The 20,054-nt window shown below is 43.6% G+C and overlaps 1 protein-coding gene across 1 annotated transcript in view; it reads left to right on the top strand.

Moving 5' to 3' along the window:
- Nucleotides 1-76: 76 nt before the first annotated feature.
- Nucleotides 77-20,054, top strand: part of SUPT6H (SPT6 homolog, histone chaperone and transcription elongation factor) — a 77,573-nt gene continuing 57,595 nt past the window's right edge. Inside the window, exons 1-10 of the mRNA XM_056559093.1 lie at nt 77-406; nt 9,350-9,459; nt 11,768-11,935; nt 12,348-12,418; nt 12,774-12,966; nt 13,048-13,132; nt 18,580-18,850; nt 18,994-19,095; nt 19,675-19,791; nt 19,913-20,002. Coding sequence (XP_056415068.1) covers nt 9,354-9,459; nt 11,768-11,935; nt 12,348-12,418; nt 12,774-12,966; nt 13,048-13,132; nt 18,580-18,850; nt 18,994-19,095; nt 19,675-19,791; nt 19,913-20,002 — 1,203 coding nt within the window. The 5' untranslated portion in view covers nt 77-406; nt 9,350-9,353. The remainder of the gene's footprint in view (nt 407-9,349; nt 9,460-11,767; nt 11,936-12,347; nt 12,419-12,773; nt 12,967-13,047; nt 13,133-18,579; nt 18,851-18,993; nt 19,096-19,674; nt 19,792-19,912; nt 20,003-20,054) is intronic.

Genomic DNA, 20,054 nt, shown 5'->3' with positions numbered 1-20,054 from the left:
TATATATCGCCTACCTTTCCTACGCGATCTTTAAATACCGCGGACCACGATTTCCAGTTACCCGGATGCGGGGATTGCGCAATACAGTAGTAGAGTTCTACGGAGCATGCGCGCAAAAGAAACTCCCTGGAGCTCTTAGTTCGCGCGTGCGCAGCGAGCTGCCCGTGTCCATTGGCAAGCGGTGGCGCATGCGCCCTCTCAATTCCATAGGGTCGGGTCCTGGTAACGACGCATGCGCCGTACGCGAAACTGCGGGAAGTTACGTCACGTTGGTCCGCTGGGTGTTTTTTTTCTTTCTCCCCCTCCGTTGGTCTCGTACACAGTAGCGGGGCCTCCATCTTTACACGGCCCCCAACGCCGTAACTTACTGTCCGTGTACACGGAGAGGAGATACTCGGTAACTAAGGTGAGACTTGCTTACGAACACCAGGTGCTCTGCTCCGAGTTAGGTGTGTGCCAGGGAGGAAGGCCTGAAGTGTAGGCCATGCCCTTACCGGGGGCTCAGACTGCAGTATCGACGATTGTACTGGAGGGAACAAGGTGATAGAGCTGGTAATGGCGACCATAGCCTCCATGTGGGGCCCAGTGTGTGTCACTCTACATGTGGTGTATAGATCAGCCATGATTGATCATGATCAGCTGTATTCGAACATTTACCGCAGTGTTTCCCATACAAGATGCCTCCAGCTGTTGTGAAACTACAACTCCCAGCATGCCCAGACAGCTGAAGGCTGTCTGGGCATGCTGGGAGTTGAATTTTTGCGACAGCTGGAGGCACCCTGGTTGGGAAACACTGATCTAACATAACGTAATCCGGTCACCTAGAGCAGTGTTTCCCAACCAGGGTGCCTCCAGCTGTTACAAAACTACAACTCCCAGCATGCCCGGACAGCCAACGGCTGTCCGGCCATGCTGGGAGTTGTAGTATTGCAACAGCTGGGGGTACCCTGGTTGGGATACACTGACCTAGAGAATCGGGGATTTAAAGTGACGGCACCTTGCAGGGTTATGCCATCGCTTTCTCGTCAGTGGAGTCTGTTCTGATCACTGACCCTCCATTTAACTCTTTATGGGCCGCTGAAATACATTTTGGGGTGGCCTCATCCCAGTACATTTCACTGTTTAGTTTATGTATCTAACTTTAGGTTACATTCACACAAACTGTATCTGCTGTAGGTTTCATGCTGTTAAAGGGGCTATTAGGCCGAAGGTTTTTTTTTTTTTTTTTATATTGGTCGATCTATATACATATATAATGTCCAATCCTAACAAGTGATTGGTTTACTGACAGTGTGTTGTATTGGGCCCAGAGATCAACTGAGTGCGACTGAGACCAAAGCCAGGTCGAATACGTCACACTGCCGCTCAGCCAATCACTGGTGAGGTGGGACACCCCTGCCGCCAGCCATTGGATGAGCAGGCCATCACTAGTGCTAGTCCAGGAAGATGGGGGGCTAAAGTGTACTGAGGGGGAGTAGACGGAGCCCCGTACAGGAGATTGTGGGCAGATTTATGAAACAAAACTTAAGTAACTATGTGAGAATAGATTATAGTTAGGGAAGTGCTCAATAAAACTTAACATTTATTAATGCTAGATAAAGGAAAGGTCATAAAATCACTCAATAGTGATGTATTATGAATCAGACAATACAGTGTCTCCAATGCGACACTGATTTATAATAAGTAGAATCACTGTTAATAAATCTCCTGAAGTGTCAAGGAGAAAAAGAGTACCCCTTTTAGTACAAAAGAAAAAAGCCCAACGCGTTTCTAGCGCCACTGTCTTTACGGCGCCGTCCTCAGGGGATTTTTAAGAGGTTATCTATAGCCCCACGGCAAGGTATAGAAGTAATTAATGAATACACTTAATTATACATGTATTCCAAAGACCCATATGCCTTCTCCTGGGCTTAAATGATGAAATCAGCAAATACAGGATTCTGGTCGGTACTCAGGTTAATCATCCTGTTCATTTACCGCTGATTCATTCCTGTTTCTGTCCGGGAGCGCTGCCGGCTTGTTTCTGCCTGGCGCGCGCTCTGACAGTGTGTCGTATTGGGCCCAGAGATCAACTGAGCGCGACTGAGACCAAAGCCAGGTCGAATACGTCACACTGCCGCTCAGCCAATCACTGGTGAGGTGGGACACCCCTGCCGCCAGCCAGTGGATGAGCAGGCCATCACTAGTGCTAGTCCAGGAAGATGGGGGGCTAAAGTGCACTGAGGGGGAGTAGACGGAGCCCCGTACAGGAGATTGTGGGCAGATTTATGAAAACCTGTCCAGAGGAAAAGTTGTCCAGTTGCCCATAGCAACCAATCAGATCGCTTCTTTTATTTCTGAAAAGGCCTCTGAAAAAAAATGCAAGTGATCTGATTGGTTACTATGGGCAACTTTGCCTCTGCACAGCTTTTGATAAATCTCACCCTTATTCTCTATCCAAAGAATTGGGGATAGGTGTCTAAGTTCACCTCCCTGGACTACTCCTTTCATTAATAAAAAAAATAAAAAAAAACTCCCTCCAGTTTGCCCCTTTTAAATGAATAAAAATATATTTCTGAACACAGCAGTGGATATGGTATGTGTGAATGTACCCTAAGAGGTCTCTCTGCTCTGTTAAAGAATTCCCCTTTAGTGTTGATGTACAATTAATCCTTTTAAGATACCTCACCAGCTTTATGGTGTTTTTTCCCCTCCATACCATTGGCGGTGTTAAGTATGGGATGTTGCCCCCTCCCCCCAAATGACTTTTCATATTGATGTATTTACCTTTTGTGGTACTAATAAAATATTGATTTGAACGCATCGTTGTGAGTGATTCCATTACTTGTAGGAGACGGATAGTAGAGGACAGTGCTATATAATGTGTGGAGCTCTGTTTATGCAGCTTGGTGTGGGCTGAGCATAGGCTGTGAATAGGAGTCCCGGTAATTCCTCTTAACCCCATTAGAGACCAGTAAACATTTCCTTTTTGTTTTGCAATTTCATTTTTACCTCATTGCCGTCTAAAAGTTATAATTCTTATTTTTCCATGGATAGGGCCATATGAGGGCTTGTTTTTTACGGGACCTTTGCAACCTTCATGTTACTATAAAATATATTTGCAAACGAAGAAAAAAATATTTATATATCTAGCTTCGGCAAGCATGCGCTGTTCCTGGTACTGAATGCATACTTTGGCTATTAAAGTGTACTTGTCAGCAACAAAAACTTTTTTATATAATGTAGATAATACCATTATATGTATATTTGTAATATACATTGGTTAAAAAATGTGTATATTTTTGTCCCTGCAGCTATTGCATTTATTTCTATGATGAATCCAAACACAGGAAGTGAGGGTGAACAAGCGGGGATCTGTACACTAAGAAAAAGCAGGACAGTGTGAACTGAGGCTCTATAACATGATCCTGGCTCATACATCAGGATGATTGACAAGCCAGGAGTCTGCACAGAGCCCTGCCTGTCCTGCCCTCACTTCCTGTTTTTGGACTCATCATAGACACACAGGCAATAGCTGCAGGGACAGCATTTTTTTGACCCAAAAATATACACAATTTTTAATCAATGTATATAACAAATATACATGTAATGGTATTATCTACATTATATCAAAAGTTTTTGATGAGGACAGGTACACTTTAAGTATGTACCCCACCCCTTCCTAGACTGTCAGATGGGCTAACACGCCCTACATCTCTGGAACGGAGAGAAGCCCCACACTATAAATAGGTTTATGATCAGCCCTAGTCCTCTGCGCCCCCCGCTGGTATCTCACTTTTTACAAAGAGACCAAAGGGATTATTCTGCTATATAAATGTTGTATTTTGCTTGGTGTGCAATAAAAAAGTAATTCTTACCTTCCTTGGTCCCCTACCGCTCCTGTTATGTCATCTGTTCCCCCGCTCATCACTCTGCTCACTACTTCCGATATGGACTCATCTCAGTAGGACCTGAGAATTCAGCCAATCACTGGCCACAGTTGCATCATATCTCAGTCAGTACCTGAGCGCTGCTGCTCTCAGCTCTATATCATTGTGCCTTATGAGACAGCGCTTCTCTATAGAAGCCGCCTCCAGCAGCAAGACCTAGCAATAGAGAATTACATTACACTGGGGAAGCTCCATCTCAAAGGGGGAGATTTATCAAAACCTGTGTGGAGGAAGAAGAGTGGTGCAGTTGCCCATAGCAATGAATCAGATTGCTGCTTTCCTTATTTCAGAGGCCTCTGTAAAAATGAAAAAAGCAGTCTAGTTGCTATTGGCTACTGCACCACTCTTCCTCTACACAGGTTTTGATAAATCTCTCCCGGAGAGCAAAGAGTAGAACAGAACAGGGAGGAATACGCACTATTCAGGTATTTAAGGCCCTATGTTTTAACAAATCTCACTTTGACACTTTTCTCCTCAGTAGTCAAAATATCACTAGTGGTACACTTTAAATTCTTTATTTTTTTTAAGGAAGTCATACTCCCAAATTGGGAGTCCCAATACCAATTCCCTGCTGCTCCTGTTAGGTGCAGACCACAATTTTTACAGCTGAATCCGGTGGGAGAATTTCAGAACCGCCTGCTACCCGATCCGTGGCATGCCCCATTCATTTGAATATGCCGATCCGAGGCAGCTAGAGCCTTTTCTCGGCTTATTCTCCTGTATCCAGCTTCTGACCTCGACTGGAAACAGCAGCAGACCACGGTTTTCAGTCTGGTTAAAAGACAACGTGTTGCTATTAAAGTACTCCGCTGCTCAGCGTTTGGTACAAACTGTTCCGAATGCTGGAGCCGGCATCAGGAGCTCGGGATGGCATAGCCCTCCCCCTCATGCCGTCACGCCCCGCCCCTCAATGCAAGTCTATGGGAGGGGGCGTGATGTTCATCAAGCCCCCTCCCATAGACTTGCATTGAGGGGGCGGGTGTGATGTCATGAGGGGGTGGAGCTTTTCCATGACGAGCTCCTTGCTCCAGCATTCAGAACAGTTTGTTCCAAACGCTGAGCAGCGCAGTACCCCTTTAAATTTGCACTGGGGACATTTCACCGTGGGACTCTTGGGGACAGAGGCTGATGTGAGATGTTGGTCTCTGTACAGCATGTCAGAGTATTTTGCTGCTATAGATGCAACAGAAAACAAATAATGGATTTTTTTTGTGGCCGGAAAGGACTTGTGAAGATTTATAAGGAACCCAGATTAGGGGAAAAAGGAACTTCTGGCAGCTGAAAGGTGTAGATGCCAGTTTCCTCTAATAATATGGATTCCAAAGTTTCTTATAGTCACAAGCTCTACTAACGGATTCATGTAAAGAACATAACCATTGATACTCTTTATTCAGGACATATGTTTGTCTTATTCATAAGCGTAAAGCTTCACACCATAGCATTACTTCTAGGGGAGAACACTGTAATACAGAGGCAGCACGCAGTGGGGATACAGCCCCATATCTTAAAAAATCAATGCTGTTCTAAGGGGCCTGAGCAAGCAGTTAGTCTTGCATGGACTTTAAATACACGGAGAACCAGCGTATAATGAATCAAAAATAGAAAAAAAGTTTTTCAATACAAATCATTAAAAACAGTCACAGACAAAGAAATAGCCATAGAATTAAAAACAGAGAAAAACTGACAGTGAAAACCGAAGAAATGGAGTCCAGCACTTGGAATAGAATCCCAGTATAATCCCCAGGTATATACAACCTTGATCACCAAGGTAAACCAATAATGAGATACGGGATACTTGATACTCACCCAGGGGTTAACACAAACAAATTAGTAAACAGTATAACACATAGTGTGAGATAACATTACCAGACAATGCAAACCAAGTGCAGGACGCCACTGCCCGACGTTTCGCCACCCAGGGAGGCTTCTTCCGGGGCGTCACGCCCCGGAAGAAGCCTCCCTGAGTGGCGAAACGTCGGGCAGTGGCGTCCTGCACTTGGTTTGCATTTTCTGGTAATGTTATCTCACACTATGTGAGACTTGCTTTTTTATATCATATTTATGATAAAGCTGGGGGTTTTATTCAAGTGCTGGACCAACCTTTGCTTCCTTCATTGAGAAATAGCTATGTAAAGTATATGGACATCTTAAAGGAAACCTGTCATCACATTTCATGCTGCCTTAACCCCGAGTCATCAGGATGTAAAATAATGATCTGCATCATATAAAGATGGACTCTATGCTGAAAAGCCAGGGATTGGCTCTACTGAGCTGCAGATTTCTGCCATAAAGTTTCCTGAAAATCCTTATTCATGTACATCCTGGCTGTGTGAAGGAACCCACTTACTGATGTGAAGTGTGTCTGCTAAAATTATAGTGCTATTGATATAGAAAGCTTGCTTTCTAGAATGGGCAGTGCCAATAAGTAACCTGCTTAGGAAGACAATGAACAATCCTCACAGACTGCTACAGTGACAGCCTGTACTCTGTGGACAGATAGCCCATGGTCATTGAAAGAGGGATTACTATCCACAGTAGGACCTGTTGTGCAAGGCGCTGGTGAAGCCGATCATAACGAAATAACAGGATCATGTGGCTTCTAAGTTGTGCACAAATGCAAAGTTTGAACTTGTCTCATAAAGAGGACAAAAACCCATTCACTGTTACTTTGCTCATCCTTAGGGCATGTTCACACATTTAGATCATATAGCATTTTTTTTGTTGTTGCGATTTTCATGAAACCATGGCTAAGGCTGCGTTCACACCACATTTTTGCAATACAGTTCCCGTATACGTTTTCAATATGAAAACCTTAGGGAACCGTATTGAAAACCGTATGCATTGACTCTCCAATGAAAACCATATGCCTTGTGGCCATTTTGCATCCTGCAAGCTTTTGTCAGTTTTTTTTCCCGTACCCAAAACTGCAGCCTACCGCGGTTTTTGGTGTGCGTGAAAAACCGTATTGAAACGTATACGTATTTTTTATTTTTTTTTAAACATGTGAGTCAATGGGAACTGTAGAGAACCGTATATGTGTATGGTTCCATCCAGTTTCTGACTTTGCACAGTTTTCTTGGAATTTCAATCAAACAAGTGAAACTTTATTCCTAATAGAATGAAAAGTTAAAAACGTATGCTTTTTTTTCTTTTCTTAAAAAACGGATGCAACCAGACATCTTTTTTCAAACAGTATACGGTTTTTAACCGTATACGGGTTAAAATTTTTTACACACATTTTGATACAGTTAAGTCCGGTTTTGAGGAATCCATCTTTTTTTTTTTTTTTCAAAAACCTGATATGGGAACTTTATTGCAAAAACGCGGTGTGATCCCAGCCTAACACTTTACTCCCTTTCTACAGTATAGGCGATAACTAGTAGATAGTGAGATCCCACTGCTTGGACCCCCACGATCATAAGAAAGGGGGTCAGATCTTCCTGAGAACAGAGCAGCTGTATACATGCTCATCCAGTGCTCTGTCCACTGTCTATGGAACTTCTAAAAAATAATAATAAATAAATAAATATTGGAGTTTAGCACTCCTTAGTGTCCCATAGAGAACTAATGGAGTTGTGGTGAAACATGCACACTACCCTCCATTTACATAGGGGAGTAAGTGACCAGCAGTCTAATGATTGGTTGGGGGGTCCCAGTATTCGGACCCCCCAGAGATTAACTAGTTATCTCCTGTTCTATGGCTAGAAGATGACTTTTAATCTTGGGATAACCCCTTGTAAGTAGTTGTGTGGTTTCCTGATGCGAAACCGAAACATTTCATATTGGGCTCCTAAAAACACTTTCAAGAACTCCGCATACAGAGAAAGACAGATTCACAGTGATACATGTCGTAAAATAAATATTAACAGAATGATGTATTTTATTAGAAAAGTCCAGACAGAAATATGATCTAATACAAGATGTGCCTGAGTGGGTATGTGCCATGTGTTAAATGTTCATGACAAATATGTAAATACTCTAAGAATACGTTTCCACATAATATTTTTTTTTTTTTTTTTTTTTTTTTTTGGGGGGTGTTTTTTCTACTCTAGATCACTTTTATCTGTGTAATAAACACCATACATGAAACAGTGAATAGCTGCCAAACATTAAAAAAAAAAAAAAAAAAAAAAAGCACTTTCCACTAACATAAGGTCAGACAAAATGACTAGAGATGAGCGAACTTACAGTAAATTCGATTCGTCAGGAACTTCTCGGCTCGGCAGTTGATGACTTTTCCTGCATAAATTAGTTGCGCTTTCAGGTGCTCCCGTGGGCTGGAAAAGGTGGATACAGTCCTAGGAGACTCTTTCCTAGGACTGTATCCACCTTTTGCAGCCCACCGGAGCACCTGAAGGCCGAACTAATTTACGCAGGATAAGTCATCAACTGCCGAGCCGACAAGTTCGTGACAAATCGAATTTACTGTAAGTTCGCTCATCACTAAAAATGACAGAAAAGGAAATACCAGAATAAGATGTGTGGAAACATAACCTAAAACAGTAGAAGCCAAAAAAGAAATCACAGCTGGTTCTGTAGTTTTCCGGTTGAAATACTTTCCCGTGTGGACAGTTCAGAGGTTAAATTGGGGGGGGGGGGGGGGGGCGTAGCAAGTGACTATGGTGGTGCTTTACTTAATTCAAGATCATAGTACGGTGTGCAGTGTGCATATGAAGATAATACAGTGGCACTCGCAATCTTGTCGTTTTAGTTTAGTCCTTTTAATAAATCCATATTAAAAGGGCAGTTTAGAACGTGGACAGAGGCTGGAGCAACATATGTTTCACGCCTGCGGCGTGAAACATATGTTGCTCCAGCCTCTGTCCACCTCCCAAACTGTCCTTTTCATATGGATTTGTGAAATAAAGGATTGCTTTTAAAACAACAAGTTGGTGAGTGCCACTGAATTATTATCTTTATATGCTCATAACCTAAAACAGTCCTTTTCTGCAAATAAACCACTTTCACTTGTCAAGTTCCCCATGAAGACTTGGTTGTCCAGAACTCTGGATAAAATCTTCTAAACATTTTTGAAGCAGCTTTAAAAATGAAAAAAAAAAAAAAAAAAAATGTCTTCATTAATTTTCACCACTTTTCAAAACCCATAAGGTTCTTAGTCAATGATGGTCATGAAGTCTATAGTCAGATAAGACGTATTCCTATGACTGTTACCCTAGCGTTAGCTGCCAGTGATTTCCCATTAGAACAAGGTAGAAGGGTCAAATCCATAACATCCCTGGTGTCTCTAGTGCAGCATAGTATCTGCAGCTGGGAGCCACATGCGGAGAGCCCAAAAGCTACATGTGGCGCCTAAGCCGTTAGTTGGGGAACACTGACCTAAAATATGTTGTTTTAAATCTTTTAAGACTGTTAGAAATGGCAAACTAGGTAACACTCTACATTATATCTTCTGGCTGCAGAAACATGTCTGACTTTGTGGAAAGTGAAGCAGAGGAATCTGAGGAAGAATACAACAACGATGGAGAGGTAGTACAGAGAACCACCAAGAAGTTTGTTGAAGATGATGATGGTAAGTCGAATGGGTAAAACTTATTTTTAACTAGTTCCTAAAGTTGGGTTCACACTGTGGAATCTCTAGACAGAATTTGCGACGGAGATCCCACGGGTGGTATGGACCGCATTGCCATCCCCACAGACAGCAATGCATTCCTGAGCGGATCTTTCAGCAGGTCTGCTTAGAAATGCATTGCTGTCTATTAGTTCAACTGTTCCATTAGTTTAACCACATTTTTATCTTTCGTCCTAAAACTAGATAGGCTTATGACAGGTGAGCCGGGTCTGTTCTACTTGATGAAAATCTAAGTATGAACATGTTTAGGATTTCCTAAGGGTTTAGACACAAGTTCTGCACCTAATTCTTCATCATCTGACCACATTGTGCATCCAGTTTAGCCTTAATCTGTGTATGGATCCACTATGGTATCTGTAACAAAAATCTTTGGTTCACCCCCAGATTTTTGCTGTAGATTCTCCAAAGACACGACCTAGACAAATCCCGTACATGTGAATATACCCTTAAGTTATTGATGTTAGTAGCCACTAGTTTTAAACTTAAAGGGGTATTCCAGGAAAAAACTTTTTTATATATATCAACTGGCTCCAGAAAGATAAACAGATTTGTAAATTACTTCTATTAAAAAATCTTAATCCTTTCAGTACTTATGAGCTTCTGAAGTTAAGGTTGTTCTTTTCTGTCGAAGTGCTCTCTGATGACACGTATCTCGGGAAACGCCCAGTTTAGAAGCAAATCCCCATAGTAAACCTCTTCTGAACTGGGCGTTTCCCGAGAGACGTGTCATCAGAGAGCACTTAGACAGAAAAGAACAACCTTAACTTCAGAAGTAATTTACAAATTTGTTTAACTTTCTGGAGCCAGTTGATTGATAGATATATATATATATATATATATATATATATATATCAATCAATCTCTCTCTAAGTGTTTTCCTGCATAACCCCTTTAACCCCTTAATGACCAAGCCCATTTTCACCTCAAGGACCAGGCCAATTTTATTTTTGCGTTTTCGTTTTTTCCTCCTCGCCTTCTAAAATCCATAACTCCTTTATATTTCCATGTACAGACCCATATAAGGGCTTGTTTTTTGCGTGACTTTGTAATGAAACCTCTCATTAGCCATAAAATGTACGGCGAATCCCCCCAAAAAAAAATTTTATGGAGGAAATTTAAATGAAACCAAAATTTTGCACATTTACAAGGGTTTTGTTTTCACACTGTACGCTTTACGGTAAAAATGACGTGTGTTCTTTATTATGTGGGTCAGTATGATTAAAATGATACCCATGGCTAGATACTTTTATATTTTTGTACCGCTTAAAAATCTAAAACTTTTTGTACAAAATCTAAAATCGCCCTATTTTGACCACCTATTACTTTTTCATTTTTCCGTATATAGGGCGGTATGAGGGCTCATTTTTTGCGCAGTCATCTGTACTTTTTTTTAGATACCACATTTGCATATATAAAACTTTTAGATCGTTTTGTAATTTTTTTTTTTAATAAAATGTGACAAAAAAGCAGCATTTGTGGACTCTTAAAATTTTTTTTACGTTTACGCCATTCACCGTACGGGATCATTAACATTATATTTTGATAGTTCGGACATTTACGCACGCGACGATACCAAATATGTTTATTAAAAAAAAAATGTTTACGCTTTTTGGGGGTAAAATGGGAAAAACTGACAATTTTCATTTTTATTGGGGGAGGGGATTTTTCACTTTTTATGTCCCCATAGGGGACTATCTATAGAAATCGTTTGATTGCTAATACTGTGCAGTGCTATGCATAGGACACAGTACTGCTCAGTATTATCGGTGATCTTCTGCTCTGGTCTGCTCGATCGCAGACCAGAGCAGAAGACCCCGGGAGACGGCCGGAGCTAGGTAAGGGGACCTCCGGCTGTCATGCTGGATGATGGGATCCCCGCGGCAGCGCTGCGAGCGATCCGATCATCCAATCAAAGTACCGCAGATGCCGTGATCTGTATTGATCATGGCATTGGAGGGGTTAATGGCGGACATCCGCGCGATTGCGGATGTCGGCCATTACTGGCGGGTCCCCGGCTGCTGCTAGCAGCCGGAACCTGCCGTGTGTGACGCGAGCACCCTTCTGATGCTCGCGGTCATACACAGGACGTAAGTGTACGTCCTGGTGCGGGAAGTCCTGCCAAACCAGGACGTACATTTACGTCCGTGGTCGTTAAGGGGTTAAGGCACCACTTTTCCTCTATTGCAGATGGCTAGTGAACAAACTTATCCTAATCACATGTATTGTGTTTTTTTTTTACTCCCTCCAGATGAAGAAGAGGAGGATGAAAATCCAGACGAGCAGGACGAGCAAGGAAACTTAAAAGATTTTATTAATGACGATGATGATGAGGAGGAAGAAGAAGAGGAGGAGGAGGAGGCAGGAAGTGGATCTGGAGGTTCAGACGATGAAATTGGCCGCAAAGCAAGAAAGCGCAGTAAGTGTGTTATAGTGGTGTAATGCGTGCAGCACAAAATCATCTGAGTCCATAACATCAGCAAGAGAAATAACGAGGGGCCACTCACCGCATACTGTGCTTCACTTTCATCTTCGTGCATAAAAAAACGCCAGCAACGCAAGACAGGACGCCTAAGGCGTCCTGTCTTGCCTTGCTGGTGTTTTTTATGCACGAAGATTAAAGTAAAGTGAAGCACAGTATTCGGTGAGTGGCCTCTTTATTTCTCTTGCTAATGTTATGGACGCATGTTAACCTCCAGAGTTGTATCTGGCTGTAGCGATATATTGGAAGTGCTATAGTGTGGTTGTGCCAACTCATGTATCATGTATCACATTGACAAAATCATCTGTAATATGTTATGTTTCAGTTGTTTTTGTTTGTTTTTCCTCAGCATTTGATGACAGACTGGAAGATGATGACTTTGATCTAATTGAAGAAAACTTGGGTGTTAAAGTGAAACGTGTAAGTAAATATGTTTTTATTGATTTTATTGCTACTATAATACATGTTCTGTGTGGCTAAAGGTTGTCTTTTAAAAATCTGATTTAATCACTTCTCTAATCTGCCTGAAACCAAGACTATCTGGTTTTGAACATATCAACCATATTCAGCTCAGCTTTTATGTCCTCTTGAGCTCTGGAAAAATAAAAGCTGAGCTGTGAGTCGTTGCTGTGGGAAAACCACTATTTGGTTTTGGCAGATTACTAGCTCTGGGCCCTTGTCCTAATGAGCAACCCCTTTTACTGCATTTTATTAGACAACACCTTCATGTATCTCTATCTAAAAACACAATATACTTGGCTGTTACCCAACACAGCAAAAATTCAGACGCGTAAAAAAAATGTCAGATGATGAAGACGAAGAGGAAGATGCCGGAAAAGAGGAGTATGAGAAAGAAGCCATCGCTGAAGAAATCTTCCAGGACGGTGAGGATGAGGATAGACATGACTTAGGTGATCAGCCAGTTATTGCTGCTGAAGAAGAAGAGGAGGAGGAGGATGAGGAATCTGGTAAGTATTTCCATTAATGTTTTGTTAGTTTTTAATATGAAATCCGAGACCAGGACTTGAAAACATCCTTGTATGTTACAGACATTGATGACTTCATTGTTGATGATGATGGACAACCGCTGAAAAAACCTAAATGGAGGAAAAAGCTTCCAGGATATGCTGATGCGTAAGTAATAGATTCAAAAGTGTATCATTTTGTAACAGGGCTCATGCAGTAAGCAAACGATGTACTACTTGTATTGATGGAACAAGATATTGCAATGAGCTTAAAGGGGTACTCCGGTGGAAAACATTTTTTTTTTTTAAATCCACTGGTGCCAGAAAGTTAAAGGGTACCTCTCATCAAATAAACTTTTGACATATTTTAGATTAATGAATGTTGAATTACTTTCCAATAGCATGGTAATGAAAAATATGCTTCTTTCTATTGTATTTTTCCCGATCAGTCCTGTCAGCAAGCATTTCTGACTCATGCTGGAGTCCTAAACACTCAGAGCTGCCAGCCTGCTTTGTTCACAGCCAAACAGGCTGTGAACAAAGCAGGCTGGCAGCTCTGAGTGTTCTCCTTTGTGAACAAAGCAGACTGGCAGCTCGTAGTGTTTAGGACTCCAGCATGAGTCTGAAATGCTTGCTGCCAGGACTGGTAGGGAGACCCCTAGTGGTCATTTCTTCAAAGTGGAAAATTAAATAGAAAGAAGCATATTTTTTAATAACATGTAATTGTAAAGTTATTCTGCATACATTAATCTATAATATATCAAAGTTTTTTTTGATGAGAGGTACCCTTTAAACAGATTTAGTAAATTACTTCTATTAAAAAAAATCGTAATCTTTCCAATACTTATCAGCTGCTGTGTGCACCAGAGGAAGTTGAGTTGTCCTTTTCTATCTGACCGTAGTGCTCTCTGCTGACACCTCTGTCCATGTCAGCAACTGTCCAGAGTAGGAGCAAATCCCCATAGCAAACCTCTCCTACTCTGGACAGTTCTTGACACTGACAAAGGTGTCAGCAGAGAGCACTGTGGTCAGACTGAAAAAGATCAACTCAAATTCTTCTGTAGTATACAGCAGCTGATAAGTACTGGAATTTACAAATCTGTTTCGTTCTGGTACCAGGTGAAAAAAAAAAAATAGTTTTCCACCAAAGTACCCCTTTAGATATGAACCAGCCTTCAACCAATGTAACCGTTAAAGAGGCAGCACTGTTTACACAAGCACCACAGCCAAAGAGATAATTGATGGGGTTGGGGTCCCTGGGGGGGGGGGGGGGGGGTCAGACAACCAGTGTTCTAATATTGATAGCATATGATGGTGGCCATTAGATTTTAAAGACTAGGTAACCCCTTTAAGGAAATCAAATTGAAGAATAATTGCATAGATAATCTGTTTTAGAATAAGAGAAAAAAGGAAGAACTAATGTTTCTCGGTCGCTCTTCGTTTGGGGACACAGAGACCATGGGTATATGCTCTTGCCACTAGGAGGCGCTGACACTAGGAAAAAAAAGTCTGCTCCTCCCTGGCAGGATATACCCTCCCACTGGAAGTGAGGTAATAACTTTTAGCATGTGTCAGTAAGAGGCAAGACACAGGTCTGGTGCTCTCCAGACTTGGTCTTTTAAAAAAAATATTTTCTAGTAAGGGCTGTCTAGTTTAGCTTTTTTGCCTCCCTTTTTGTTTCTCTTTTTCAGGTGGGGGTTCAGGAGCATGGCGCTACCTGTTCCCCCATATGCAACAAAGGGGCACAGACATAGAGTATGGGCTGTCAACCCCTGCTCGCCAACGGCCAGCGCCTGGAGGTTGTACCCAGGGTCTGGGTCCCCCACTGCCCCTGCTCGCCCCGCTATCTTAGCCTGGTATGATGCACCATGGTCATAAGCTCGTTGAAGCCGTCTGGGTTAGTATAAGACCACCGCGGGTGAGTATATGAATATATCATCCCCTCCACCTGCCAGTGAACTCGGTTACGGCAGCCATTTCTGTCTCAAGGCAGCTGCCGGCTTTTGCAGCAGCTCCCTGTATTTTCAGTGGCCACCGATTTTCTTTACTTCAGCTGGTGGGATCTCCTCCAGCGCTTGCTGGTCAGCGGGACCCATAATGATGGCAGGTAGCTCCGCCCCCCCCCCCCCCCCCTTTGGAGACTAACTGAGGGAGGACTCCCTCCCCCCTTTGTCGTCGCTGTCTTGGAAGCGCTGGAAAGGAAAAGCCCAGCGCCTTTCTGCGCCTCTCCTAAACGGAGCTTAGCTCTGCCACTCCTCCCGCAGCGAGCCCTCCAGGCTTAGGGTGTTGAAGTAGTTGTTCACGCTACCAGGGATGTCAGAGGCTGTCTCCCTCCTCTGACTCCCTGGTTCAGGGCCATTTATCCTCCAGCTCAGCGGAAGCCTGTCTAGCCGGGCACGGTCCCTATGCCAATTAGCTAGACTGTCTACATGTTTTTTTTTCATCCACCAGATCACTTCCCCCATTCCTGCCGCACCAGCGGCAGAGAACCGGTGACTCTCTTTCAGTGGGAAGTTCTGAGGAAGTGGCTCTGTGGATTCATTGGACCTTTCTACCAGTGAGTCAGAATGTGTCTGCATATTTCCTGCACTTCATTCGTTCTTCATCTCTTTAGTCTGCGACTGCAGTTCTGGTGTGTAGCGCCATTAAGAGATGGGGTGTGGGCGTTTCCTGCAGGATCTATGGACCTCTCAGCAGCACTCTTGGTTCCCCTTCTAACAGCGTAACGTTAGTCTTCTCAGGGCATGGTTGTGGCACGCGGTTGGGTGCTGAGACTAGTTTATATGCTTCTGGATGTCTGTGGTTCCATTCGTGGTGGCAGTCTTGTTACCCCTCTACTATCATGAGGTACCCATGTCTGTGTCCCTACATATGCTCTGGACACCCTGCCCATGTAGAGCCTTCCTCCCCTCCTTTTCGGTGGGGTGTACCTCAGGCCTTCCTGTGTAATTGTTTCCACAGGTCTGTGGAGGTTTATCTCCTCCGTTTCAGGCATTGGGCCTGCTGGGGCCACGGACTGTTCTGCAGCCCCAACCCCCCCCCCCACCACCACCTTATGCCTCCAGGTATCTTCCTGGGTTCCTGTACGGGGTGGCTCAGGCGCCTGCTCTGTTGCCTTAGTGCGGCCACGGAGCCATCCTGGCCGATTAATAATTAATATTTGCCCCCTCTATTTTCCACAGGGTCCAAGGTTTTGCCCCAATGGGGTGTTTCCTCCCAACGCTGTAGGTTGCTACGTGTGCTTCTTACTTGCATTCGTAGTTATGTCTTTGTGTATCCCAGCTCCAGTGTCCAGGATTCAAATCCCTCTGGGGACACAACATGGCCCCATGTCTTGGTGTGTTTTCGCAGGGTCCCTGGGGGCTACGTCCACCCAGTGCTTTGATGCGTTACCGTAGTGCTTTGATGCATTTCCTTGCTCCTAAAGTACGTGGTGCTCTTGGGGAAATTCCCTTCCACAGGGGGTACTAGGATCAGGAAGCTTGGCACAATCAGTGCCTGAGTTTTGTCTCCATCTCCCCTTGTTTTTCCCCTCCACCAGGGGGACTTTTTCACTGATCACTTTCTTCTGTCAATATGGAGCCATCTCGCACTTCCCCCTACATGGTGGGGTACCTTGCTGGGCCTTTGTTTTTTTTTCTGGGAGCGATCGCAAGTGCTTTTCGCCGGCTCTGCTTGTGTGCGCTTACTGCTCACTATTGCAGCCTGGCTCTCCTCCTGTTTCTGGTTGTCTATTGCTGCTCATGCAGCTAGGGCATTTTTCTATGTAGGAGGGGTTTATGCAATCGTCTGCCAGTCTGCCATTGCTCTCTTCCTTCCTTGGCGCAATATCCGGGAAGGGTGTGCTCATCCTTCCCTTTTGTCACTCTCTGGTGCTACACTGCCACTCTGATCTTTTGGTGTAACCTTCTTGTGCCCAGAGCCTGGGAGTCCCAGCTGGGTTTTCTTTTGCTTTTCCCTCCATTCCCGTCCTGACAAAACTCTGGTTCTCTCTGACTGCTGGGTCCAAGACCAATTAATCCTTGTTTTGGGCTCTCTCCTAGACTGCTGTTGTTTACCTTATTTTCTGGGTCTGTCCTCCTGGTCCTTTGGGCCTTCGTGAGGATTGTGGTCTCGGGCACGTGTAGTGCCCCTGCCCTGGCTTCTCCCCGATTCCTTTGTGGGGCAGTCTTTCGGTACCGCTCTTCTTCTTGTCCTGACATAGCAGTATGTCTCCAGGAGCGTTTTGCGGTTGTTGGGTTTGCCCCTCCTACAGGTGGGGCACCTCCTGGTGACTCGAGAGTCTCCAGTTCCGTGTCCCCTTTCCGGGTTACTCCTTACTTTCCATTTCATCCTTCAGAGTCCATTTACTCCGGGGTTGGACGGCAAGCCTGTATACCGGGTTGTTCCAGTCGCGCCCTTTTTCAGCTGCTACATGGCTGTAGTTCTTCCAGCTTTTCAGCCTGTGTTGTGTCCGCTCTTCTCCCCCTGTGCTCATGCTGTGCCCCAGGGACAGTGGTTTTTGGCACCTACAGCCTTTTGGTTGGTTCGTATCTTCTGCACCATGCCTCTCTGGAGACATCTCTCTTTTCCAGAAGTTTCTGGTCTTCATCTTGACTTGCTCGCCTTCGGTTCTCCCTGGCGTTTTCTCGCCAGGTTCTCTGATTTCGGTTGGCCCTCTGTATGGGGTTCTCTTGTTGTTCCCTTTTCCTGTTTTGTTCCCAACTGGGCTCTCCCTCTGTGTAGTTCTGTGCTTCTTGGAGTTGGTTTCCTACCTCATTCCAGGTAGGTTCGGCCCATCTGGTCTCTGCATTGCCCCTTCTTGTCTCTCTCTGTGGCAAGTTGGTTTAGAGTCTCTTCTAAGGACGGTCCCTTCCTTGGCATCCTAGTCCATCTCCATGAACAGTGGGAAGTGCCGTACGCTCAGTTCCAGGCCTTGGTTGCCTTTTTAGCCCAGGGTCTCATCCGTGAGTCTTATGGCCGTCTGAGGTTCAGTCTCCAGACTGGCTCCCTTCCTCTGATGGTGTTCTTCCCACCCCAGGGACTGCTGTGGTACATCCCATCGTCTGTGTCCCCCAATGAAGAGCGACCGAGAAATTTTATTTTATTTTTTATTTTTTTTGTACTTACCATAATATCTTTCTCGTAGCCTTCATTGGGGGACACAGCACCCACCCATGTCTTCATTCTTGTCCGTATTGCCTTTTCCGGTTCTTGGGTGTTTCTCCAGGATTCCTTCCACGGGTCCTTCGAACTTGTCTCTTGGTTGGCTTCTGCTACTGCTTTGTGACAAAACTTATTGCCTCACTTCCAGTGGGCGGGTATATCCTGCCATGGAGGAGACAACTTTTTTTCCTAGTGTCAGCGCCTCCTATTGGCAAGAGCATATACCCATGGTCTCTGTGTAGCCCAATGAAGGCTACGAGAAAGATATTACGGTGCTAGCTTGATCCACTTCTGGTTTAAGCATAATAGACTGGGAAAACTGCCACATAACAACCTGTGTCAACCCCATTAGGTTTTAGTTTTTAAAAGGCATCAAGGGCCAAATACACCCCCTAGTCCTTAAAGGTTGGTAATTACCTGAAAACCGGTTTATGTTTGTGAAACTATATTTAACATTTATTATTTTCACAGTGCGTTGCAGGAAGCTCAGGAGATCTTCGGTGTAGATTTTGATTATGAAGAGTTTGAAAAATACAATGAAGACGATGAGGAAATGGAAGAGTATGAATATGAGGATGACGAAGCAGAAGGAGAAACTCGTGTCAGACCCAAGAAAACTGCTAAGAAGCGTGTAAGCCGGCGCAGCATCTTCGAAATCTATGAGCCAAGTGAACTGGAAAGCAGTCATTTAACTGACCAAGACAATGAGATTCGGACCACAGATCTGCCGGAAAGGTTCCAGGTAAAATTGGTTATTAAACTGCAAAGTGGTGGTACTGGAATTAATTTACCATTATCACACAGGTAGCAATCACTATTTTCTTTTTCACTGTGATAGTGTGGACATAACACTTTTTTATTTTATTTTTTTTATTTTTTTTGTAGCTGCGGATCACACCTGTTAAATCTGCCGAAGATGATGAGCTGGAGGAAGAGGCTGACTGGATTTATAGAAATGCGTTTTCAACACCAACAATCTCCCAACAGGTAGTATTCAATATTGTAAAATAAAAACTTCACATATTCCTCAGCAACAGGCAGCCAGACTTAATTTGTCTTGCTCTAAACCAGGAGAGCTGGACAAAGCAATTTCTTAATTTGGCTGACACTTTCCTTTTCTCTGAATGCATAATTTGTTGGCTGCAGTTGCATTTAAACAAAGGCATCTTTTATTCATCTTTATAAATGTATGTATTATATATTTAATTTGGATTGCAATTATGTAGTTACTCTTATTTCTGTTGTCATAATTGTCAGTAGGCATAGCAGGACCACTCCTCCGAGTGATCAGGGCAGTGCTTTCCTATCTTATGTACTTGGCTCGTTGAGTGGCCTTCTGGTGGTGGAAGGCTCACTACAAGCAGCCTGTTCACTGCCATTGTAGTCAATGACAACATGTAGTCCCACTCATTTAATACCAGTTTATGTATTATGGGAGCCGTTTGCTTCAAAAGGTAAAATGGAAAACTAGATTGCCGCCAGCTGCTCTCTAGGTAAAACAGCTAATGGACTTAGAACCTTCTGTATAAATATCTTAGGTCCTTACTCATTACCTTCCTATAACAGGAGAGCTGTGACTATTTGGAGCGTGGTCAAGTTGGCAGCAGCTTCAGCCGGAAAGGACCAAGCACTATACAGAAGATCAGAGAAGCTCTAAATTTTATGAGAAATCAACACTTTGAGGTATGTGAATTATAAACACACATGTCAACTGGATAGTCTGAGGCTATATGACCAACATGCACTTATCTATCTCAGTTCTCGTCCTTGAGAATGTCCTGTTTATTAAAATTTTCTCTTCCAGGTACCCTTTATTGCATTTTATAGAAAAGAGTATGTGGAACCAGAGCTAAACATCAATGATTTGTGGCGTGTCTGGCAGTGGGATGAGAAGGTAAATCCTCATTTTAAGATGGTTTAAGGAAGTATACACCATTAAATTAATG

This window comes from Hyla sarda, chromosome 2, assembly GCF_029499605.1.
Source record: "Hyla sarda isolate aHylSar1 chromosome 2, aHylSar1.hap1, whole genome shotgun sequence".
Taxonomy (NCBI): Eukaryota; Metazoa; Chordata; class Amphibia; order Anura; family Hylidae; genus Hyla; species Hyla sarda.
This window is presented reverse-complemented; position numbering and strand designations above follow the sequence as displayed.